At 40.9% G+C, this 25,983-nt stretch overlaps 2 protein-coding genes across 8 annotated transcripts in view; one reads left to right on the top strand and one right to left on the bottom strand.

Annotated features, from left to right (window-relative positions):
* The window catches only part of GPM6B (glycoprotein M6B), a 144,319-nt gene extending 136,258 nt beyond the window's left edge, over positions 1–8,061 (top strand). For 3 of the 6 annotated variants that reach the window (XM_081115078.1, XM_081115077.1, XM_081115075.1), the window contains 3 exons: positions 1,222–1,295; positions 2,637–2,702; positions 5,982–8,061. In XM_081115078.1, coding sequence (XP_080971204.1) covers positions 1,222–1,295; positions 2,637–2,702; positions 5,982–6,131 — 290 coding nt within the window. In that variant the 3' untranslated portion in view covers positions 6,132–8,061. Of the gene's footprint in view, positions 1–1,221; positions 1,296–2,636; positions 2,703–4,237; positions 5,591–5,981 lie in introns of those variants that run through there. The other 3 variants (XM_081115080.1, XM_081115079.1, XM_081115076.1) reach the window with 1 other exon arrangement.
* A 5,143-nt stretch (positions 8,062–13,204) lies between these two features.
* The window catches only part of OFD1 (OFD1 centriole and centriolar satellite protein), a 37,854-nt gene continuing 25,075 nt past the window's right edge, over positions 13,205–25,983 (bottom strand). For both annotated transcript variants that reach the window (XM_081115072.1, XM_081115071.1), the window contains exons 16-23: positions 24,076–24,639; positions 23,438–23,564; positions 21,751–21,857; positions 20,668–20,781; positions 15,876–16,027; positions 14,798–14,953; positions 13,623–13,690; positions 13,205–13,343 (exon numbers count right to left, since the gene is read on the bottom strand). In XM_081115072.1, coding sequence (XP_080971198.1) covers positions 13,301–13,343; positions 13,623–13,690; positions 14,798–14,953; positions 15,876–16,027; positions 20,668–20,781; positions 21,751–21,857; positions 23,438–23,564; positions 24,076–24,639 — 1,331 coding nt within the window. In that variant the 3' untranslated portion in view covers positions 13,205–13,300. The remainder of the gene's footprint in view (positions 13,344–13,622; positions 13,691–14,797; positions 14,954–15,875; positions 16,028–20,667; positions 20,782–21,750; positions 21,858–23,437; positions 23,565–24,075; positions 24,640–25,983) is intronic.

The raw sequence follows: 25,983 nt of genomic DNA, 5'->3' as shown, positions 1-25,983 counted from the left end.
CAGAGCCTAAAAAGCAGAGCCTAAAGTTGATTTTAAAGTATTTGTAAATCAATGTCTAAATGTATTGGTAATCATCTTTTTAATCTGTATTTTAAATCGCCGGTTCCACTGACAATTTAGAGACTCGTCATTTCCCATTCTTCTGAAGCATGAAGACTTATTCTTGGCCCACAGCAAGGATGGAGGAAATCAGGAATGTTTTAAAATCCTCCTTCCTTACCTCCTGGGGAAGTGTAAATTGAGCTGAGTTCAATATGTAAGCATGCACCTGCTCATTAATGGCAAAAAGAGCAGCAGCCCCCAGTGCACAATGTTGCTGCAGGGAGGAGTCCAGGTTACAGTGAGAAAGACCACAGACCGTGCTGGCCACACTCTGTGATGAAGGTCAGTGTTTTCAATCCCAAAGTATTTCCAAAACATTTGTAAAACACAATAAAAAATGACCCAGCCGGTATGGCTCAGTGCTTGAGAATCAACCTATGAAACGAGGAAGTCGCTGTTCCATTCCAGGTCAGGGCATATGCCCGGGGTTGCAGGCTGGATCCCCACTAGGGGGCGTGCAAGAGGCAGCCAATCAATGCTTCTCTCTCATCATTGATGTTTCTATCTCTCTCTCTCCCTTCCTCTCTCTGAAATAAATTTTTTTTAAAAAAAATTATGAATATAAAAGCAAAGACATACAAAATACAAGTCCAAATTATTTAACAAAAACAAATTACTCTGTCAAACTGCCATGAAACTTTCTGAGCACAGACTCTCAATTTCACAACTTATCTCATGGCAAACCACTAACAAAGAGACTGAGTAACAAGGCCACAGACCAAGGAATCATGAGAAAACGAACTTGACCTCAGCATGATGAAATGCCTTATGGGGCGGGGGGTCCTCCTGGAGCTGCTCAACTATGATTCATAGATACACAGGAGGGAAAAAAATCATTTTTTACAGATATCAGCTCCACTAAACAAAGCATGATTTGTAGAAAAAATAGTATCAGGTTAAGTCTCTTACAGACTAGTTGACTTTACTCATGCCCTATAGTCCAAATGGGACTTAATTATTCCGAAAGGCTGTTTTGCAGAGGGCAAGTGTGTTCATTGTTGATGACGAATATGACCTACAACTGCACTGTAATTGGCTTCCAAAGTGGTGAGGACGGGAGAGCATGAAGCGTTGTAGTTTGCCCTAACACCTAACTCTCTACTGGGTCTCACTTCACAGGTATCATTCCTTGGAATGCTTTCCCAGGAAAAATATGCGGCTCTGCCCTAGAGAACATCTGCAACACCAACGAGGTAAACCACTCTCCTGTCAAAGGCTCACAGATGATCACAACAAAACAGAGTCCATTCTCCTGGGGAGCAAAATCAGGAGGGATGGCTCAAATGCTGTCAAGGAAAGACCTTTTTGCAGGCTTTTAAAGAGTGAACTGTATGTAATCAGTACTCAACCACTTTTGACCTAAAAGATGGCCCTTTCATTCAGTGAGGATCGTAGCAATCAGAAAGCTTTCTCTTTCTGCAACAATTTGTAAGTGACCCCAATCCTGATTTTTGAAAGTATAAAGAGACTCTTTTCTTTCACCTTCAGTTTTTCAAATTAGAACATGTCACAGGACAAGTGTAAATTAATTTTCAGGGGAAAGTGTCCCCTGTATTTGTATTTAAGTCAAAATTTTATAAATCAAGTTACAGTCAGTCACTTATATTGCCAGAGTGATTGCTGTTATTTCTAGGGCACCCTTAATTGGCAGTAAATCTTAACATTCTTTGCTTTAAAACCTCTGGCCCTAGAATATTCTTCAGGCATTGGTTTATAAAACTCTTAAATGCACCAGTAGAAACTTGCATGTATAAGAGAACCCTAATGTGCTTTTAGAAAGCAATCAGTTACTGAAATAATGAGCCCCTGCCGACCTGGCTGGTCAGTGTGTGTATATCCATAGTGTGGAATGGCTCAAGGCAGGGAATCCCAACCTTGGCTGCACATTGCAGTCATTGAGCAGCATTGTAATATACTGATGGCTGAGCCCCAGCCTCCAGATCAGTGGTTCTCAAACTTGGCTGCACATTAGAATCACCTGGGAAATCTTTTTAAAATCCTGATTTCTGGGCCTCATCCTCTAGAAATTCTGTTTGTTATTAATGTTGTGGCCCTACCCCTAACAGAGTGACAACACATCCTACAGGAGGCAGAAAGCTACAGGAGAGGGCAGGGAACAATTTGTTATGGGGTGAGACTCTAGGAGCCTTGGTCGGCAAACTGCAGCTCACGAGCCACATGTGGCTCTTTGGGCCCTTCAGTGTGGCTCTTCCTAAGCCTTAGGAGGACCCTAATTAAGTTAATAACAATGTACCCACCTATATAGTTTAAGTTTAAAAAATTTCGCTCTCAAAAGAAATTTCAATTGTTGTACTGTTGATATTTGGCTGTGTTGACTAATGAGTTTGCCGACCACTGCTCTAGGGCATCAGAAAGTTTAAACACCCACCAGGTGATTCCAACTGGGCTGGACTGGAACACACACTTATACTCAGCCTTGCGTAAATACTTAAAGATGATGCAGCATGTTGGAACGGGAGTAGGCCATTTCATTACACATGAAATGCTCATGTTGGTGCCCTCTTCTTTCCTAGTTCTACATGTCCTATCACCTGTTCATTGTGGCCTGTGCTGGAGCTGGTGCCACCGTCATTGCCCTGGTGAGTAAGGGCCTGAGGATTGGCCTGTTCTAGCTCCCCCTCCCAGCAGTCTCTATAACGACAGGTTTCCCTTCCAGGAAACACTTCTAGGACTCAAGGTGGGTTTAACTTCACCTGTGTAAACCTATCACATGTCTAGATCGCAGGGTGTACTAGTTGGCTGTACTGGCACTGATTGTAGGTAATGTAAATTGGATTCTGTGGAAAGAAAGGGGACCAACACCTGGAACACCTGTTAACTAGGACGGGAACATTGCAATGTGGCTTATTCAGCCCTTACTTTCATGACTTCAATCATGGATAAATGGTCATGTGAGGAAATGTGCATATATACATACACACTTGTACCGTTGATCTTGTGCACAGAAGTTATGCTTAATAAAGTTTTCTCAACACCGAATTAACCAACACAGAGCCATTGCTCCTTGGGGGAATACAGGATTAGGTATCTGCGAGCCTCTGGTCACAACAGTTTTGTCAAACCAATGGAATACAGAAGCCTGCTTTGTGGGATTCTATTCAAAGACATGATTTACTAACACTGAACTCCCGGCCAACAGCACTATGCCTCATACCCAAATGAAGCTCAGTCAGTACATGTATCCTCTTCAGAAGGCACCTCACAACCTTCTTGCACTTAAAACCATTACACAGCACCTGGAACAGGGAACATTTAGAGTGAAACCACAAGAATGCAAAAAACATGGCACTAAACAGATTGACAAAAAGGACACTTGTGCTCAGACAGAGCTGGAACAAAAAGGCAGTGTCACCTCGGTTGACCTCCACTAGGAGACGAGACTTTTTCACCACTCTGCACATGTCCATGAATACCATGCAAGTGCTGTGAGTGCTAATGTGGGGGCCACAAAGACATTTTAGTATGTAGGCAAACTCGAAAATATAGAATCTGTGAATAATGAGGATCAACTGTATAAACACAAACAGGTGTGTGTATGTATGTATGTGCACTGATATGTATTTTGGGAGGGCTTGGTTTGTGATTTCAAGAAATCTAAGATTGGTGAAGCAAAAGGGGGACATCTCATCAGCTCAGAAATGAGTCATCCCCAGGTTTTCCATCCCTGAAGTCATCCCTTCCCATGACAGCCCATGAAAAGAAAGCACCTGTTCACTCAGAGTGTGACCCATTGTCTGGGCTGCTGCCAGCTCTCTGGGCTTAACAGGCAGGAGAGGACCAATTGCTCCTGAGTAGACAGTTTTGGAAAGATGATGGGAAATAGAGCATTTAGCTTCATCGGATGCTACTGACCCAGAACTGTATCTTGTCATCCTTTAAACACGTCCTAGTCTTTTTAATAAACATACCATGGGCCAAGCTGAAGACTGATGTGGTGTATGTGAAATGAGAAAAGGTTTGTGTGCGCTAGATGTGAGAATCGCCTGTGGTGGTTACAAATGGGAAAAAGAAACACCGTAGGCTGAGTTGGCACCCCACCCCACCCAAGTTTAGAAGTGTGGCACTGGCCCTCACTGCCTATATCTTACTGTCCTGTTTTGTTCTCTTCCACCAGCTGATCTACATGATGGCTACTACATATAACTATGCGGTTTTGAAGTTTAAGAGTCGGGAAGATTGCTGCACTAAATTCTAAGTTGCATGAGGCCCATAAGGAGCGTTAGAGAGCTGTACGATGTAGCATGAACATCACTGACACCCAGACTAAAGCAGAGTCTAGGCTTCTGCAGTTTCGCACCAGTAATTTGTAAATAGCTTTAGTCAACTCATTCTGCGTGGAAGGTTAATAAGATGACTTACCGTACGTGAATTACAAAATTATGAGATCTGGCTATTTCCACATTTTGAAAAGGATTCAGTTATTTACTGACATTGCTCAGCACCCATTAAAAATTAATTTTCTTCAACTTAAACTTTAAACAACATCTCTAAGTGAAGTATTAAAACTCTGAAACACCTGCATTTTCCGTTATTTTTACTGGCTTGATAACCAAGTTCAATGGCAAAAATGAACACAGTGCCGAAGATGAAATGAAAGAAAACTGTCTTAGTCTGGATTTTGTTTTGTCAGACTCCTTCTGAAAAATATTTTATAAATATATTTTAAATTTCATTAAAAGTTTTTTATGATTGCATGGTTCACTACCAAATAAATGCCCCTCAAGCAAGGTGAAAATCTGAAGTAAAATAAAGGCCACCCATTTGTTTTCTCTGAAAAAAGGATTTATGTGAGTTTTTTTTTAAACATAACACAATCCTTCTTTTCAGAGCCCACAAAATTGATAACCCTAAGTTGTTGGTAAGTAGTAACTGATTCCTTAAAGCCAGTTCTCAAACTGCACATGAGTTTTTAATTTTTTTATTTTAGAGAGAGGAAGGGACAAAGAAATAGAAAACATCAATGATGAGAATCAGGTTGGTTGCCTCCTGCACACCCCCTTTATTGGGGATCAAGCCCACAACCCAGGCATGTGCCCTTGACTGGGAACCAAACCGTGACCTCCTGGTTCATGGGTCGATGCTCAACCACTGAGCCACACCAACCAGGCACTCGAAAGATTTTAATAGGAAGAGGAATTGTTCCTGGATCTGAAGGTCTCAAGTATGTTGAGAAGGAAATATAAGGAACTTGAGATGTAGATTTTGCAGGAAAGATGAGGAAAATAAATGGGAAAAAGTGTTGACCACATCAACTGTAAAGAATGCCAATATGGATTTTTACATTTTTGAAATGAAATAATGGCAGTTACAAAATGGAAAATGTAGTTTTACTACTAAAAAATTGTTAACAGAGACTGCATGCTTTGCTTATAGTTCTTAAGTTTGGTTTTGACATTCACTTAATTTTTCCATGTTAAATATGTAGCTCTTTATTACTTACTAAAAATAAACGTTGTTCAGACTTTTAGGCCTTTTGGGTAATTGATTTTTGTCCAATAGCAAAGATATTTGCACCGCACTTATTTAAAAATAACCACATTTCTGAACTTCTGTATCAGTTTTTAAAATTATTCTCAAAATGGTAAAAGCACCCTCTATGTGTTCTATTTTTGCTTTTTCTTAATTAACTTTGACCATTTTTTTCAAGTGCATTATGTCGGGATACTAACTTTTCTTCTGCCTTTTAATATTGACTCTACTAGAACATGCTCTCAGTATCTGATGCCTCTGATTGCAGAATGAGTATTAATATGAAATAACCCTCTCCCTTTCTTACAGTAAAGTCCGTCTAATCTACCTAGCAGCTTGCTTTGCCTCTGACATGCTCACTAGCCATCATGCTCACCCTTCTTTTCCAGATCCACTTCCTCATGATACTGTCTTCTAACTGGGCTTACTTAAAGGATGCCAGCAAAATGCAGGCTTACCAGGATATCAAAGCAAAGGAAGAACAGGAACTGCAAGATATCCAGTCCCGGTCAAAAGAACAACTCAATTCTTATACATAAACGTTTGCCAGAGTGCTTCCGCCGACACATTGACAGCTGTGACAAATCATCAGGCAGCTGCTCTGCAGTACAGATGTGTTTCCCACCAAACAAACTCACATAGAACTACAAACACTTCACTGTCTATCTCAAGCTGCTGGGATGTATTTCTAGAAAAACCCTCTAGTAGGTAAACCTTTTCCTTTAGAACAGATACAGGAGGTTTCATGTTAGCCATTTTAAAAGGCAACACTTTTTGACAAAATGATTGTTCATCTTTTTGAAATTTGTGGCATGTTCACATTTATTGCTAGAGCAATCCTACCAAGATAGGAATTGAGAATATGGCATAGTCCTTGATAGGGACCCATGATGTGCCAGCACCAAGGGAAGGGACCATAAATTCATGTGTGCCATCTGTCCCTAAACAGATGTACCTAATAGGGAATAAAATGGAATTGGTGTGAAGTTCCATTTCTGACAGCCAACATTTATTGAACAGTGGCTTCATCAAAGATAATGTAATTCTTACAATTGATTAGGACACCTTAACTTTATGATCCAATCAGAAATCTTTTTTCAATAATGCTAAAATGTGCTACTATAATTCTGCTATAACTACCATTAAAGAAGCTGAATTCTGACTCCTTGACAAGCTTTCTGGAATCAATTTTCTAAAAGACTTCATTGTAATAAAATGACCCACTTGTCATCATTCTTCTTGGGAAATAAATGTCAGCTCAGCCTTAATGAGTATTTGCTGTAAATTTCTAAGAACTTGCATCACAACGGGAGATCCAAAATACTTCATAGAATTTTTTTCCACAAACATTTTTTTAAATTAAGAAGTGTTACCTTATTAAAATGACCACCATTCTAAACCATTTTTATGTGGTCTGAAAAGTGAGTTTACAGTTTCATACCAACTATCTAAAACCTAATTGCGAATAGACCACAGACCTCCTACTTTTATAGACTTGAATACTTAAGTAATTTAAATTAGGGTATTTATTTCACTTTTTCTTATCTAAACCTTAGTTTCCTGGAATAATCAAAGTTCCATGTTCAGCAAAACAACTGCTTGAGTTTAAGCCATTTTCAGAAACTTGCCTTCTAAATCATTGTGTACCAGAACATTAAGTGACTATAGGTATTGGGTATTAGTGATGGTAAACTTTGTGTTGTTCTTTATGAAATGATACATATAACTGTTGGGTGCATCCGTGCTTTTTAAAGGGGGCTGCATAATATAGGGTTAACTATGTATATTCATGTTAAGAATTAACTTGTGGTTTGGCTGTTTTCCTGGATTTTAAAACATACATGTGCAGAACTGTATTGCAATGAAAGGAAGCATAACTTTATCAACATGCTATTAAAATTGAACAAGTATATTTCATTTGGATTCTTTCAGTTGTGGTTGTTAATGCCTAAACATGCCTATTTGGACCTTGACTATTTTTTTAGTGGGAGAAGCTCTCCCCCGTGTAGAACGGTTGTTCCGGACTAGCTTGGTGATGTGCTTTCTGTTGCATGGCAGACTTCGATGTTTCCTCCGGCAGTGCAGGTGCCATTAGAGTCCAGTGTTCTAGAAGCAGTGTCTAAAGCCTAATTTGACTTTTCTAATTCTGGTGGCTACTACCAAGAATGTTCGAAAGTTTTGTTCAAGTAGTCTAATATTTTTTATGTAAAGAGCATTAAATTTTGCTATGTATAAATTTTTGTAACCTAACAGTGAATCAATATTTTCTATCAGTGCCAAGGGCTTCCTGTAGTTCTATTCCAGTGTTATAATAAATATTTGTAGATAATAGTCAATACTTGTGTATGCTTATTTTAAAGATCTATTTAGGTGGAAATAGTTGTGGATGTACTAAGAAAAATGAAATAAAATTATAGCTTCATTCAGTTGCCTTTTGACATACATAAATGTTCTCTTTCTCCGTCTTCAGTATGGTGTCATTTTTAAATAGTATGCATGATCAAGATTTCACATTCGTATGAAATCCAGCTTTTAAGAGTGCTATGTTTCATTTCTGACAAATCTCTTTTAAGAAAATGACCTCACCCACTAGGGTGTACTTTACATAAAGTACCATTAACACTTTACAGTTCTTTGTGAAAAATATAGACATTTTCTGACTTAATGAAAGCAATATACCTATGGGATGAACACAAAACTTAAGTTAAGGGAAAGTATAAGGAACAATCTGCATAAGGGTCCATATGTCATTGGCTATTTTACAAACCCGAGGTATAGAAATCTACTGAAAGATTTATTGGGGAATATTTAAAAAGATCTAGAGCTAACAGTGTTTTCTTTTTTTGTTAATCTTCACCCGAGGATATTTTTTCCTTTGATTTTTAGAGAGAGTAGAAGGAAGGGAGAAAGAAGGATAAACATTGATGTGAAACAGATACATATGGATTGGTTACCTCCCACACATGCACTGACCGGGGCCAGGGATCGAGCATGCAACCCAGGTATGTGCCCTTGACCATGAATGGAACCCGTGAACTGTCAGTCCAAGGGCAACACTCTAACCACAGAGAATCACCAGCCAGGGCTAGAGCTAACAGTATTTTCTAAAGCAGCAGAGCTAAAACTGTTCCTTAAGATTTCATTTTATAATGTTTAAAATGACTTGTTAGAATGATTACACATTTGAATTTTCTCCAACTTTTCTTAGTAATAATCAGCTTTTCGCCTCCAGATAACCGCCCTTCATTCACAATCAGTAGGAGACCAAATCAGGAGCCCAATTAGTTTGCTGTTTGTCACACTATACTTCATACCTTCTGTTAATGTAGCATTTGTGTAATTATTTCTTAAGTTACATGAATCACCTAAATAAATGTTGTGTAAATCATGGCTAGATAAGATCACGTGCGGTCTCTTTATTATCAACAGTAATCATGCCACAAATGTGAAAACCTTTAGCAGATGGAGCTGTTTCCATTTATCTAGTTATACCTTGTGAAATAACTTTTAAGAGGTGAAAAGAAAGTCAAAATTTTAGGGGAGGGGCCACTCATTGAAAAACCCAACAAGTGTGTGGCAGATTGTGCTCGGTGGTTAGTGTCGGCCTGCGCACCAGAGGGTCGCAGGTTCCATTCCCGGTCAAGGCTATGTACCTGGGTTGCAGGTTCAATCCCTAGCCCTGGTCAGGGCGTGTTCAGGAGGTAACCAATCCATGTCTCTCACATCAATGTTTGTTTTTTCTCTCTCTCTCCCCCTCCGTCCCTCCTTTCCACTCTCTTCTTAAAAAAAAAAAAAGGCAATGGAAAAAATATCCTTGGATGTGGATTAACAACAACAAAAAATAGTAATCATGAAAAAGAAAAATCAGCAAGCAAAAATACTTTGTCTACTAAAAAATGAGGACCAAAATTCCACAATAAAAATTTGGGAAAAAATCCTTTTAGGGCTTTTTAATGCTATGCTAGCCATAATATTAGAACATTTAAGAGACAATCCACTTTGCTATTTACATATTTTCCTAAACAATGGCATATTTCTCTAGCTAGTGCAAGGCTAATTGTTCCCAGATGTTTGTAAAAAATTATAGATGTAAAAAATTATAGATGTTGCTTAAGGTAACTTTTCAAAATAAATATTTAGGATAAGTAAAACTACCAAGTTTTTAGGAAATAAAAATGCAAATAGAAGTCAGGTTTGGCAAAGAACATTCTTTTTCTAAACTGCTCCACTAATCTTCCTCAATGTTTTGATATTTAAACTTACTGCGCCCTGATTGGTGTGGCTGTTGATTCAGGAGCATCGTCCCATATACCAAAAGATCCCAGGTTTGATACCCTGGTTGGGACTCATGCAGGAGGCAATTGATTGGTTTCTCTCTCACACGGATGTTAAGTATGTATAAATATTATTGTACTCACCTGGGAAGATTTAAACAGAGACTCACTCAGGGGGTCCTGTGGAGGCAGAAGCAGGGGAGGCTGCAGGGAGTCTTGCATCTCGAAATCTGTATTCTTAGGCATTCTAGGTAATGTGCCATCTGAAATGCTACATGAGAAATGACTTACTTTTCTTTAAATGGAATCTGCCTTGAGATAGGTGACAACAGCACATTTCTGAACTACTCTCTCCCATGGGTACACCGAATGTACCACTATACATGGAAGTTTTTCTGAAAAAAATTAGCCGAGCTCTTCTTATACATGCAGCGAACAAGAAAATAGCCCCATTGAAACAGGCCGGAAAGTCTGAGACATGGTCTCACCCCATCCGAAGCACACCACCATACAATCAGGAGGGGACAGACCCCTGACCCCGTGGTTCTCCTGAAGAGCAAAGGATTTGCACTCCCTATCTAGTGCTCCATCTTTTAAGACCCACCTGAGATGGGCTCCCAAACACCTCACTCTTAAGGCCAACTGAGCTTATGGCCATAAAGCCCACAAGAATGTAACATACAAACAAACAGTTCTAAACCAGCTCTAGATTCACCAAGTACTGCTTTCCCTGAAACTGGTCTATTTGAATATATTAAAAACTGCTGCCTGAGAGTCTGGTTTCTTTCTAATTTAGCACACATCTAGGGGGCGAGTGCCATCCTCCCTAGACACTAAAGAAGCCAAGGATGCCTCCCCCACCAGCTCCAGATCACCAGTATCTTCCAGAAAGAAGCTTATATACACATCTCTGCCTGGTGTTAGCAGCTGCCACCCAAGGTACAGGTCCCCAGATTGCCTGCCTCTGACAGCCAGAAGTGATTACATTCACAAGTCCCACGGGCCTGTAGCAAACAAAGAAGCAGTTCTTACCAGGCGTGAAACCACACACCCACAGCTATACACCCAGGCCAAATGCAGAGGGAGTAGGCAAAAATATGCATCTCCCAGTTTGTCCCAGGAGTTCTACAGAAGTCCAACCCTCTGTGCAGGTGATACATTCCAAGAACCTCAGTGGATGCCTGAAACCACAGATAGTACCAAACATTATATATACTATGTTTTTTCTGTACATACATACCGAGGATAAAGCTTAATTTATAAATTAGGCACAATAGATTAACAATAATAAAGTAGAACAATTACAACACTATACCTTAATAAAAGTTATGTAAATGTATTCAGGGTCATTATTAAGTAAAATAAGGGTGACTTAAACACATACACTGTGCTACCTCAGCAGTCGATTTATAACTGAAATGGCTACTAAGTGATTGATGGGCAGGTGACACTGGACAAAGGGAGGATTCACATCCCAGGTAGGATGGTGTGAGATTTCATCACACTACTCACGATGACATGCAATTTAAAACTTACGAATTATTTCTAGAATTTCCCATCTGGTATTTTCAGACCATGGGTAACAATCTGCCAAAAGGGAAACACTGGGTAAAGGGAACTACTATACACACTTTCCCAGTCGCTGTCAGAGCCTGGCTTCCAATCAGACTGCATCTAGGTGCTGACTGTGATCATCCCCATTGGGGCACTGACAGTCTAGACACCACCTCAACTACTGGACATCACCTAGAACAAAGGCGCAATCACAAAGGTTTGAAAGGCAACCACTTTGTTATAGAACTTACGGGCCAGACAAGTATCACTGGCACAAACAAAGCAGCCCAGCTTGTATTTGTAAAGGAAAATGTTCGGCTCTAGAATTTTCCTGGAATTAACCAGACAAATCCTTCCTGTATTAACTGGGTGGTCATCAATACCGAGTCTCATGTCCCGGGAAATGCCCTGCCAGGACTGACCAGCAGATCCTGAGTGACAGATGATTCTTTTGACATGTTTTTTTTGTGAGAGGGTTAATGGACTGTGTAGCTAAAGGAACCAGACAGCTTTGTTTGCCTGTCTCCTTAGGCTTTCATTGCAATAGTTTGAATTAAAATTATCTTTAGATGTTACTAGTAGGGTATTTTTGAGAAAACATGTATTTATAGTGTCCTTAAAACAAGGATGTCCTGAAGTCTAAATATAAACATTTCAGTAAAACACCCGGGGGCTTAGACTTGTTTGGAAAAGTCAAGGCAGGGTCTGCTGCCTTTGGCAAGAATCCCCTAGAGGCCTCCAACCTTTCAGAGAATCCTCCTCACAGACTTTTCAACCAACTCCCGTGTTTCCCCACAATGCCCCCGTCCAGGCAAACCGGGATGGTTGTTCACCCTCAGAGCAGTCCTGGATGCACTTTTAGTGACCATAATGGCAGTGTCGTTAAAGAACTTTCCCCGAGATGCTCCCACAGCAAGTTGCTGGACTGAGAGCTGCAGGAGTACGAAGATGAAGAAATGGGGGCAGCAGCAAACAGGTCTCCTCTTACCTGTGTGGAAGTTATACTGTGCTGCGTTTGAGTGCACTTACCTTGATTTGGGTGAAGTGCAGTTTCTAAAGGTTATCCTGGAGAGGAGCAACTCTAGTGACTGAGCCATTCCAGGTCCTGGCAAGTCTTTCACAGGAGCAGCTTCAGCACAGCCCAGGCTAGAGGCAGTGCTGGTCTCAACACCTGGGTCCTGGCTGCACAACTGGACCATCATAAGACCTTGGTCAAGTCTCTGACCTGTGCCCCATGTTCCCTAATCTGTAAAATATGGACAGTCACGGTACCTACACTTCATATGGCTGATATGAGCATTAAGTGAGTTAATACAGGTATAGGTTTAAAGTGTACCTGGCACACAGTAAGTGCCAGTAAATGTTATCTCCTCTTCTTACCATCTCAGGGTTTGGGTTCATTCTCAAGACAAAGATGTCAGAAGCAAAGCCCAGTGGACTGTACAATTTCGGAAGCCTGGAATGGAAAACCTGTCTTTATTTTGAGGGACAAATCAGAAGGATAGCGCTGGGGAAGACGCCCTCCAGTTTGACAGGCAGTAGCCCAACTCTGGAGAGCAGAAAACACAGAAGAAACTTCCAAAATGCAGGATTAGAATTTGACCAGTAAGTTTTCAAAGAAATAAAATCTAACACAAAAACGGGAAAAACCCTTAGCAACTCATTCTAGAGTAATGAAAGGCCTAAGAATTAGGAATTCTGAAAAGAAATTAGAAAATCTCTTGACTAGATTTTTGGTTTATACACTAGAGTACCAAATAAAATGGTGAAAAAGAAACCACACTGAATTGCATAAACAATTTTTATTGAGAATTCTGTTTATTACAGAGAACATAGGCCTTTTATTGTTACATGAGAAAGAAGCTGGGCAACACATGTGTTTACCAAAAGTCATCTGGTTCTTCATGAGGCAGGCCTGTGGAACTAAATTAGGGAAAGACGAAAAATTTGTTAAATTCTTGTCAGTTCATTTGGGGACTTTTCTAATGTTCCTATTTCTTCCCTGTGGGGTTTCTGCCCTCACTTAATTTGTATCAGTAGCAATATCAAAACTTCAACATGCAACAGATTTGTTTTGATGTCAGTAATTTGATTAGTTCAATAATTTCTTAAAGGCAGACTACATCTGAATGGTGCCATTGCTGACAAAGCCAGCAATCTGATAATGGTTTGGGTAAGAACACAATGGTAGGGAAAGCATACCTTTCATCTTTGTCACTAGAGGGCAGCGTGTCCACTTGCGAGCTCTCTCCAACACTTTCTATTGAGCTCTGATAAAGAGGGGGAAGAATAATTTTGAAATTAGATATGTGTTAATGTATTAATTTTATTAAAGACTTCTGATATCTCTGAGAACTTTTTGAAATATAATTTAAGAGTCCAAAAAGGTGACTTTTAGACATGAAATTTAGCAAGCTCAAACTATCCCATGTGCATTCTCAACAGCCATAGTATTCCAGACTTATGTAACATATTCATGTCTTAGATAGTACCAATGCATTCGTTATTCATTGATAGAAATTTCATTCTTGTTCTGAAAATAATGAGACATCTCAACCTTGACAAATCAAGATCTGTTCAATCTTTACCCAAGCAAAAGCGATAAAATTTTGTCAAGAATGTAATACATTTAAGAGACTCGAGGCTACATTTGAACTTTGGATTTTCTCTGCTTTTACCTTTTTGTCTCCAATAGCCAGTTAACTGCCACATCCAAAATGGAAACCATCCCCACATACCACGATATTATGAGTTTAAAAATCAATTTGCAATGAATACTATAAAAATAAATATATTACTCACAATTCGGGTGCTTTTAAATATTTTCAGCTGAAAATTCTCACGAAAAATGATTTTAAAGTTGGCCAGGGCTTCCACTTAGGGAAAACATTTTTTTTTTATACATGCATGTGGCATATGGGGAAGATCCGTCGCTTGCATCTACAGCAGTGGTTCTCAACCTTCCTAATGCCGCGACCCTTTAATACAGTTCATGTTGTGGTGACCCCCCGACCATAAAATTATTTTTGTTGCTACTTCATAACTGTAACTTTGCTACTGTTATGAATCGTAATGTCAATATCTGATATGCAGGATGTATTTTCATTGTTACTAATTAAACATAATTAAAGCATAGTGATTAATCACAAAAACAATATGTAATTATATATGTGTTTTCCGATGGTCTTAGGCGACCCTGTGAAAGGGTCGTTCGACCCCCAAAGGGGTCGTGACCCACAAGTTGAGAACCGGTGATCTACAGACACTTATGGCATACAATGGGATAGAGAAGGCAGACTCTAATCCCAAAGTTTTCTAACAAACCACAGAAGCCCTCGCGTCCCCACCCACAAACCTCCGGTTTACAGCATCAGTACCTTATCCACCAGATTCAGGTCTTGGTCCTCCTGGATGATTTTCATATATTTCTCCAAAGCATTTTCACCACAAGCAGATTTGTCTTTCATTTCTTCTTGAACACTCTCTTCTAATGCTTTGTCCATTTCAGTCTTCAAAGATTCTTCAATTATCCACTGTCAAATAGATGGCCAGCAAAATAGTAAATACACACATACATTTTAAAAACACTTAATGCTGCCGAAACCGGTTTGGCTCAGTGGATAGAGCGTAGGCCTGCGGACTGAAAGGTCCCAGGTTCGATTCCGGTCAAGGGCATGTACCTGGGTTGCAGGCATATCCCCAGTGGGAGATGTGCAGGAGGCAGCTGATCGATGTTTCTAACTCTCTACCTCTCTCCCTTCTTCTCTGTAAAAAATCAATAAAATATATTTTAAAAAAAATAAAATAAAAAATAAAATAAAAACCCTTAATGCTATATATAACTCTGATTGTTTACGTAAAATGTACACACCAGAAAACCATTTCCTTTTTTTTTTTCATTGAAGTCATTGCTACCATCAAAGGGGGACAGACAAGTCATGTAATGAAGGATGGGGTTACTTTGCCTAAAGGGTCTTGTGCTCTAGACCAAATGAACCAGGAGTTCAAGGAACATGATACGGAAGATTAATCTATGTAAGGTCCAACAGGCATGCAAAGTGGCAGAGTAGTCCATCTGTCTGGGACCAGAATCCAGACATAGAAGGGCAAAGACAATCAGGAGGGAGGAGGGCAGGGCAGCCTGAGGAAGCCACCTCCCGGGTTTCCTCTGGTCCCAGCCAGCTGACCTGGAAACCCCACTTACACAGGAAAGATCTACAGCAAAGCAGAGTACACCCCCTTTCCAGGTGTGTTTTTAGGACCAGTTGAGAATGCATGCCCACAGGCTTGCAAAACTCCCCTTCTCAGTGCGCTGAAGCACATGAGAGGATCGGGATGCCTGTAGCAGGCTTTTTGAAAGTTACCCTACTGCTATGTCTTTAGGGGACACTAAAGACTCACAATAAAGGTGTACCATGCAGAAACTAACATGGAGAACTGAGCTATAACTATTACCCTTTCTTGATCCAGTTTTTCTAGTTCTCTTCGTTCCTTTTCCAAAGCTTTCTGTTCACTCTGCCTTTTTTCTTCTCTCTGCTTTTGTTCTTTCAACAGGTTCCATATTCTTTCTTCTTCACTCTCTTCTCTAACTTCTTTCTCATCTGCACCTAAAGGGGCAGAAAATAAAGAGCAGGTAGCTTCCAGCATCAGTTTTTCTAACAAATGCAGGACTGGTTTGCAGGTGCCCCTGCTCCATTCTCAGTTGACTGTGTTGGCCTGCTGATCCAACTTCATGGTCTCGCAGCCCCCAACCCCACTCCTGGCATGGCACTTGCCTTTTACTTTACTGAGATGAACACAAGTCACCTTTATCACAAACAACTTCAACTGTCCTCCCCTCCATATCACATTTCTTTATCCTCCTCACCCCCTTCTCCATCCTCTGCCCTCCCCAAGCCCTGTATTTCTGTCTCCACAATTGGTTATAATCTAACTCCATTTAGGATTCTGCATTAACCATTAGTCCGTAATTTATAACTCTTCCGGACTCCCACAAAGGCGCTCAAGCCTCTCCCGCCCAGTACAAAACCAGCACTCCACCCCTTCACCCCCCGAATCATCTCACCGTCATTCCCCACTTCCCCTGGGCTGATCCTTTCCTAGGGTTTCAGCTATTGGCTCTGCCCTGATCATTCCCATGGCTATTTCTCTAGTCCTGATCTCTCCCCCAGCCTCACGCCCATGTTTCTGACCAGTTCCCTGCCATCAACACACGAAAACCCCACATCAGCTTCACACCTGAAGTTACCATTCCTGTCCCTTTAATCATGCCTTTCTACACTACATTCACTCAGCCACCAGGGCTTACAGGTTCTAACTCCCCACCTTGCTGCAATTAGAGTCCCTCTCACCATTTACCTAGATAGCTGCAGCTAAAATAACCGAGTCAGTGTGCTCTCCCTGACATTAGTCTCTGCCTTCAAGCAACCCACCTTCATCAGTGCCTGTCATTTCCTGAAGAGAAGACCTGGATTTCTATTGCTGTATCTGTTCTGGTGGAGCCCAGACCCACTGTGCTCTGGGCTGTGACAATCTGCTTTTTTCTTTCTGGACTTGCTATAGCACCCTTCTTCTGCACTGGGAACACTGCATCTTAAGCAGCAGACACACTGCTGGCTAAATCCAACTGTACCCTCCCTTGTTCTGTGCTTTGCTTTCACTCTCTCCTTAACCTGACACTCCCTTCCTCCCACCTCTCCCATAAAACCCTAGCCCTGAGCAAGCCCCCACTTAAGTGCCTCCTTCTCGGTGAGGTCCTCCTTATTTCTAAAGTGACAGTTACCTCTCCACCACAACATTCACACAGTATTTTGTACCTGCCTTGTCACAACCATGTGTATCTGTCTGTCCTACATCTATTGTTCTGGGCTTTAATTATTTGTCTATTCCCTCTAGCTCAGTGGTTGTCAACCTTGGCTGCACATTAGAATCACCTGGGGATCTTTAAAATCCTGATTTCTGGGCCCCATCCTCCAGAAATTCGGTTTCTTTGTTATGGGGTGAGGCCACAACATGAGTAACAAAGAAACAGAATTTCCGGAGGATGAGGCCCAGAAATCAGGATTTTAAAAAGATTCCCAGGTGATTCTAATGTGCAGCCCAGGTTGAGAACCACTGCTCTAGCTCAAAGCACAAGTCCCCACGTTTCACAGGTTTAACTCAATGTCAATCCCACAGAGCATTATGCTTGCCTTTCTCCGGCTAAACTTTCCCCCCAGCAATGCTAAGAGACAAACTCACAGGTTCACCAGAGGACTTTAAAGGTTTTTGTGTTCTGCCCTGTTCCAAGTCCCTGTTAGGAATTGAGTTAGTTTTATCAACAGGACAGAGGAAACACATTCTCGGTCTCATAGTCCTGGTTATGAAATTCAAATATCAGAGGAGACAGCTGCTCATTTCCACAGACAGAAATGCAATCTCCTCCTTGCTGCTGGAAAAATGGTTACTCCTAAATGGCATCACTTTATCACATGGAATAGCAACCTCAAAATAGAAACGCTGTTTGGTTGCTTGACTTTAAAAGATAAAGAAAAAAGGACTACATCATTGCTGAGTATACAGTGATGTACTGAAAAATCACTGTTGCCTAGTGGTGCAGCCATCACCTCATGGTAACGTAACGCAACACATTACTCATGTGTCTGCGGAGATGCTGATGCAAACTAATCCACTGTGCTACCAGTCATATAACTACGTCTAGTACCTAATACTTGATAATGATAATAAATGGCCATGTCACTGGTTTATGTATTTACTACACTATACATTTTATCATTATTTTATAGTTTTCTTTCTACTGATAAAAAAAAGTTTGCCATAAAACAGCATCCCATGTTGTGCAGCCAGCATTCTCATATATTTTATGTTTAATACCATGTCACTTGATGGCATCATTTTCTCTTGTGCTTGATTTATTTATTTTTTTAAAAAAATATATTTTATTGATTTTTTACAGAGACAAAGGGAGAGAGATAGAGAGTTAGAAACATCGATGAGAGAGAAACATCGATCAGCTGCCTCCTGCACACCTCCTACTGGGGATGTGCCCGCAACCCAGGTACACGCCCTTGACCGGAATCGAACCTGCGACCTCTCAGTCCGCAGGCCGACGCTCTATCCACTGAGCCAAACCGGTTTCGGCTCTTGTGCTTGATTTAATCTTGTGTTTTGTACAGTAGCATGCTGTATAGGCTTGTAGCCAAGGGGCAATAGGCTAGACCTGTGGTTGGCAAACTAAGGCTCGCGAGACACATGCAGCTCTTTGGCCGCTTGAGTGTGGCTCTTCCTAAGCCTTAGGAGTCCCCTAATTAATTTAACACATTGTATGCGGGAAACGAATTTATACGTTTTACGTTGACTGGTAGTAGAGCGCGGGACACGTATTAACACGTTTTTTATAGACTAGCGGTAGAATGCGGGTAACGTATAAATACGTTTATTTTTATACTTTTTTATTGCTCTAAAGGGATGCTAACATGCAGATATACGAATTCCAAAGGACAAAATTTGGGTCTCTAACACATACAATGGTGAATTATGTATGTACTTCCAGGTATGATGGTAATCAATCTATTCAACTGCAAAAATGGCCCGCGCCACCTGTTAGCGCGCGATAAAAACTACCCGCACACAATGTGTTAATAACAATGTGCCTACCTATATAGTTTAAGTTTAAAAAATGTGGCTCTCAAAAGAAATTTCAATCGTTGTGCTGTTGATATTTGGCTCTGTTGACTAATGAGTTTGCTGACCACTGCCCTAGACCACACAACCTGGGTATACAGGAGGCTGTACCATCTAGGTTTACATTAAGTGCACTCTGATCTTGGCACTATGATGAATCCCTGAAGGACACATTTCTCAGAATATATGCCAGCTGTTAAGTGGTGCATGACTGCACTTTGTAGATGCAGAGTAACATACAGAAACCTCTTTGGATGTAAGAGCAAAGAAAAGCAGCATTTCCACTGGGCACCTCAAAGAGAGCAAGTTTCAGACTTTTTCATTTCCCTTTGTACCCAGATGAACAGGGGAAATGATGATATAAGAGAATCTTTCAATCATCAATGTAAACACACTAAGAATAATTTTAAAAGCTATTATAATTTACATTACATCTCAGAGGCAGAACACCTATCAACTCAGTTGTTTCCCTTATTGTATTGTTATTTTTATTCCCTGTTCACCCAGGTCTCTGCCAAATGCCTATCACATCCACTCTTGGGTGGCCACTGCCACTACTGGGTACCCATCGGAGGTCCTCGGTGATGGCTGACTGTCCAACTTCCCCACTAGAAGCTCTATGAAGCAAGGGCTTTGGGTTGGCCCACTGCAGTATGCCCAGCGCCCAGGACACAGAAGGTTCTTGATCAAGTCTCGCTGAATGAGTGCTTTCCAGAATGATTTACTCTGGAATCAGCAACATCAACCCTTTCAGAGTCTCCTGCTTCTTTTAGCAATTCCTCATATCCCTGAGTATGATGACTTAAACCAAGAAACTACTTACAAGAGGCTTTGCACACATAGGTTTTGGGCGTGACAGTCCTGCCCAAACACTGGGAGGACAAGAGGTAGTTTTACTTGAGGAATTTCCTTTCAAGCTTAAGGCTTAAACCCTTTGGTTCAAGGAGAAAAGGACCTGGCAGGAGCAAAGCTCTAGTCTCCCCCTACCGCTTTCCTCCCTGTGCATCCACACTGGTGAAGGAAGTGGGTAAGCTGGAGAAGCTAAAAGGAAAGAGAAAGTGGGCCAGACAAGTCTGATAAATACTTTTTCTCCAGTATCATCAGTTCTTCTGAAAACTGAAATATAAAGGTTTTTCTGTCCTAATTTTTAAAGACATGAAGGAAGGAAACAAATATTAACATACCAATCACACTGAAGATGTATATGGGTACTAACCACCATTTCATTGTTACACTCTAATTTCTCAAGATGGAATGGTTTTTGCGAAAGTGTCTTAAGCAGAAAGGTAACTGCTCTGTCAGACTTTGGACAAGGAAAACATATTAAAAGCCATTGGCCCGGAAGAATAAATGAGAAGCCTTTCCTTCAGTTTTCTCCTCTTTACATGTTCAGATTGGGAGTTACTTCAGAAATGTCATTAACATTGCTAACACCCCACACTAAGACTTTGAATAATTTATGCTCACAGTAACTACTCCCACAATACATGAAATAACTTAAAGGGCACAGACTGGTGTTCAGTACCCATCATACTACCTGTAGTTACCACCAAGGAAAACTTACTTGGATACTGAGAGAAGAGAGATCTGTTAGGCAGAGCGGCTGCAGCTGCGCCCAAGGAAGACATGTCACCACCAGGGTGGAGGCCATTCACTTCAAACTGCATTGGCATGTCCGCTGCAACAGCAAGAGAAGGCAGTGCAGTGTATGAGTAACTCATCGCGTAATGCTGAAGTCTCAACCAAAGCAACCAGGCCAGAACGTTCCCCACAGAGTTAATCCCAAAACGTTTCAGCATAACCACTTGCCAATGTATTTGCTTCTCAAAGTGTTCTTAAAGAATTAGATTTGTTTTCAAAACTAGATTCATAACCCAACAGGAAAGTGACAGAAGAATTCACCTGGCTCGCTGACAATTATTTGAACTCCATTTAAATAGCAAGGCGTTAACACAATTGTTAAGGTTAGCTGCAAAAAATTTCCAAGTTTTACTAAGGCCTTTCATTTAATTGTTCAAAATATACTTTGACTTGGTGATGAAGCTCAATGGCGAAATGGTAGGTTACATACAAATATAAAGTTTTCCCAGGCTGGAGAGAACCTCAGAGCTAACTGACTCTACATCCCAATTTTGTACTTAAGCAGTAGGCTCCTACAGAACACTCTAAGGCAGGGCCAGAGCCAGGACTCCAGTTTCCAGACAAGGAAGCTAATATACTTTCACCTCCATTCTTTCACTAAGAATGAGTTTTCTACATCTGAGGCAGTCGACAGAATCTGTATAACTTAAAGGAAATAACTTGGCATCTTCATAGCCCATAAAAAGAAATAAAACAAATTTAAAAATCACTTATTTTAAATCTGAAGTAATCCCAAACTTGGCAAATTAAGTGATGGGTTCACTTATGGGATTAGCTCCAACTTTGAAATTATTCGTTATCCTGAAATTTTAAAAAAATGGAACTCAAATGTATCCTTGAAAATCTTTGATATAAAAACGAAGCAATATATCTTTGTTTTTATCACAAAATACAAATGTCGTAATTTATAACTGCTTTGATTTTTATAACAATGGGTATGTTTCACCAAAACTTAAGCTTTCAACATTTTCAACTTTTAAAAACCAGTAGTTACATTTGAACTTACATTCAAAAGATGATTCTGATTCAAGTTCCTCGTCATCCTTAAAAGATAGTTCGTCCACATTTGAAAAGTCACTTCTGTCTTGAACTTCAGTTTGTCTTTGATAAAGACTAGGTTGGAAAAATAAAATTCATGAGTGTGAAGCTCTAATAGGGTAAAACCAAGAGCACAGGACTATGAAAAGCCTTTGTGACTCTGGAAAAGGCTCTAGAATGAACTGTGCTCAGTGAGAATGAGAGCTGCCCTGCACTGGGCACTCTCCATGCACCAGGCATCATTCCCAGCAATCAAGACATTAGCTCGGGCACTCTGCAGAACCACCTTACACTGTGAGGCAGGCACTATTGTCGACACTCTCAATGCTGTTTATTTCTTCAAGAACGACAAAACATTTTTTGAAAAGAACAAATTCTATACAGAATCAACATGAGTTAGTTGAAGATGCAATACTACAAGCCCTAACTCCCACATGGGTGTCCTGTTTCTCCTCTTGGTTTTATCATGAGAGCGCAATGTAAATACATATACATTACATGCATTAGAACCATGATGGGTACATGCGCCAGTTTTCAACTCTGTACACTGGGACTGAATCAATATACAGACAGATGTCCAGCCTAGAGAACAGAACTAAGGAATCAGAGTCTCCCTCCATAAGGATCAGGCACAGACAGGAGTCCCACATGTGACTCAATCCCAGCCTGGGTGACCCACAGCCTAGCTTCTACATACGTCTACTCCATTCTGCTTCAATAGTCAGACCCTACAACCCACTATCAATTCAGAATTTACCTCAATAGACAAATTAGAATTTTCTTTGTTTGGACTTAAATACCAAAATATTTTTTAAAGTGTTTTTATTGATTTCAGAGAGAGGAAGAGAGGAGAGAAGAACAGAAACATCAATGATGAGAGAGAATCATTGATTGGCTGCTTCCTCACGTCCCCTACCAGAGATCAAGCCCGCAACCCAGGCATGTGCTCTGACCAGGAATGGAACCGTGACCTCCTGGTTCATGGGGCAATGCTCAAGCCACACCAGCCAGGCCCAAAATATGTTTAAATGCCTTTTCAATGATGCGTGAAACTACTTCAAGTTTAAAAATAAACTGATTTGCTTTTGCAGGTTTTGTATGTTGCTTTTTTATCTCTATACACCGAGTCTATTCATGGAACTATGAAGATGCTTATTGCCACCATAGTGCACACATCAGGGTTAGCAAACAAAGAGAAATTACTTATTTACTAAGAGGAATTTTCCCAGTAATTCAGATTCTCAAAGATCACACATCATCTTGCAATCTAACTGCAAATTCTACACTCCACGTGGTCCTGAGCGTCACTTTAAAACACCACACAAGCCCTAGCTGGTTTTGCTCAGTAGATAGAGCGTCGGCCAGCGGACTGAAGGGTTGGCCAGCGGACCAAAGGGTCCCGGGTTTGATTCTGGTCAAGGGCACATTCCCGGGTTTCAGGTTCAATCCCCAGTAGGGGGTGTGCAGGAGGCAGCCGATCAATGATTCTCTCTCATCATTGATGTTTCTATTTTTTCTCTCTCCTCCCTTCCTCGCTGAAATCAATAAAAATACATTTTTTAAAAAATAAATAAATAAAACCACCACACAAGTCAGGGCTGAGACCCCATTCAGCTAACCAGACTTGGTTGGGCCAATCAGAACATGGGACTTACTCAGCTTTCTGCTCCGGAGAGCTCGAGAGCGAATGGAAGGAGAGGCTGTGCCTAGACTCAGTTGGTGAAGTCTGGAACATTCTTTCTGGACAAGAACTGGGAAAAGCAACTTGGGATTGGCACAGACCTAAGGGGCAGAAGATATCAGGGCAAGAATAAATTACACGGAGAAAAAAAAGCTACGTGGTTTCTAAGTTCTATTAGTTTGAAAAGAAATTCTGTTATCTATCCTTGCAAACAGTTGAGTATGATGTATAAATGACCTATAGCATTAACGATTCAAGCACCTAAATGAAATTGCAGTGATTACAATAAAATGTATAAAACTAATCAGTAGTAAGGGAAAAGCCATTGTTATTCTCTGAACACAGCTGCATGCCAAGCAAAATGCTGGAACTTGCCACTCTATCCCATTGCTTCCCACACCAATGTTGTGCCATAGGGGAGAAGCTGCTGGTAAGCAGGCAACCACAGGTGCAGTGAGGACACAACTAGAGATTTCTCAGGCCCTGGGCTTTCCGAGGCTCAGCTAAGCATGAACTTTCTGCTCCTTCCTGCTGCCTAGGGTTCCCTCTTACTCAGGTAAGAGGTCCACTGAGGACCATCCAAGTCCTGCAACCCTTTCTGCAAAAGCTTACCTTCCAGATACATTTCACTATCAAGGCATCTTCTAGCAACAGGAGTGGAGGAAAGGCGTCTGTTAGAGCCTCTGCAGAGCCCTGAGACTGAATCGCCCAGCGCTTCTACCACTCTGCCTGCACGATTCTTGGGCACAGCTGCTTCCTCTGCAAAAATACGTCTTTCTGAGGAACCCGAAAGGATGTTCTTGAGAGTTTCTTCCAAGTGCACAGGTGGCAGACTCTTGGATGTTACTGGGCTTCTAGCGGCAGGGTACTGACCAACTCTATCACGGTAATCTAGGAAAGCTTTTTCCAAGCTTTCAGCCTCGCGCTCTAGCTCTTTCATTCTTGCTTTGGTGCTGGCTACAAACTCAATTTCAGAATCTGGGGAGCTACCATCCGTGCTTGCATTTGTAGAATGTAAGACCCTTGCTGCAATTGTGTCTGCCATCAGCTGTTCCTGTTTGAGAAAGTTTTTCAAGCGATTCCTGTTTCTTTCATCCTTAGGAGGCCCCATAAATCCGCTGGCAGAACGAGAGAACAGAGCTGTCTTTGGATTGCGGTACACTTCATTCTCTAGGGCTGCAGGTTACACAGAGATAATGTGATGAATGAGCAGAGAAAATTCAAATATGCTTGAGAATTATTTTTTGAAAAATGAGAGGAGGTAGTAATAAGAACAAACATGCACACTAAACAATTTCTGAAGCCATGGTAATACTAATTATTTATTAGCATTTATTGGGAGCTTTTATGTACCAGCTAAAGCTTCATAGGCCTTCTTTTAGGCCTTCTTTCTTAATACATAATTATTATTTCACGATCCATAATACACAATCTTAATATCCAAAAAGCTCTGAGAACTTATTCATAATTTATTTGGTTGCAAAGCCTAAGCGGACCTGAACTCACTTGGTTGATAAACTTGACCTGAACTGATGCAAACCCTTTCATAATCTTTATTTATTCTACCCAGCAAGGACAGTCATACATTTAACTGCAAACATGGTTCACTAAAGGAACTCCCAGGGCTGTGGCAAAACCATTGTAGGGCCCAAGTTTCAGAAAATGGTGTGTGGACCTGCAGTCACAACAAGGCTAACAACTCTCCTCCTCCCACATTACAGGTAGGGGCTGAGGCTGGGTCACACAAGTAGTGAGGTGTATAGACGCTGGGACTCCCTAAGCAAAGCCAGTACATGCACAGCCAGTCTTGTGGCGGCTACTCTCCGGCAATGCCTCCAGAGTAATGAATGTGTTTGAAAAGGTTCCCTCCTCAAACTATTTTTCATCATTCGAGATCACTGTGATTTCAGCTGTGGGCAGTTTGGCAAATTGAAAGGAAATAAGGAACAGGAAGGAGTAGAAATGAGTAGAGATAAAAACAAAACTAGTGTGGGAGAAGAGAGCAAGAACTGAGAAGGAAAGAGTGCAAACAGGAACTGAGAGAGGCTCAAGACCAGGAAGTGTGGAAACTAGTTCAACTGCTAACACAGAGAAACTTCCTCTGAGCTTCAAAGCAGCAAAACAGGTAGCTCAGCTTCAGTTATGAAGTAGGAAGGGGCAGATAGCACGCATCCTCATGGAAAACATGCAGTAACAACATAATAGCAGTAACCCTTCCAAGTGTCTGATGTGTCCCAGTTAAATGTGCCCAAGGTCAATCAACTAACCTCAAAATCAGGGTGCAAAAACAAAAACATTATATAGAATCAATGTTATGTATGCCAATGTGAGAGAAGCCACCCACTTCTCCCATATGCTTACTCATCTCTCAAGGAACATGTAAAACCACTAAAGAGTCAGATTGATCTTATTATCAGGGTAACAAATATAAAAGAAAAGCCTAGGTCCATAATAAATTTGAGGTACATCATCACCACACCTTTCTGTTTGGGGTATAAGACTCTCCCAAGCCAGAGGGGA

The sequence above is a fragment of the Myotis nattereri genome (assembly GCF_964212035.1).
Source record: "Myotis nattereri genome assembly, chromosome: X".
NCBI classification, from domain to species: domain Eukaryota; kingdom Metazoa; phylum Chordata; class Mammalia; order Chiroptera; family Vespertilionidae; genus Myotis; species Myotis nattereri.
Note: the sequence above shows the minus strand (reverse complement) of the source record. Positions and strands in the feature narration are given on the sequence as shown.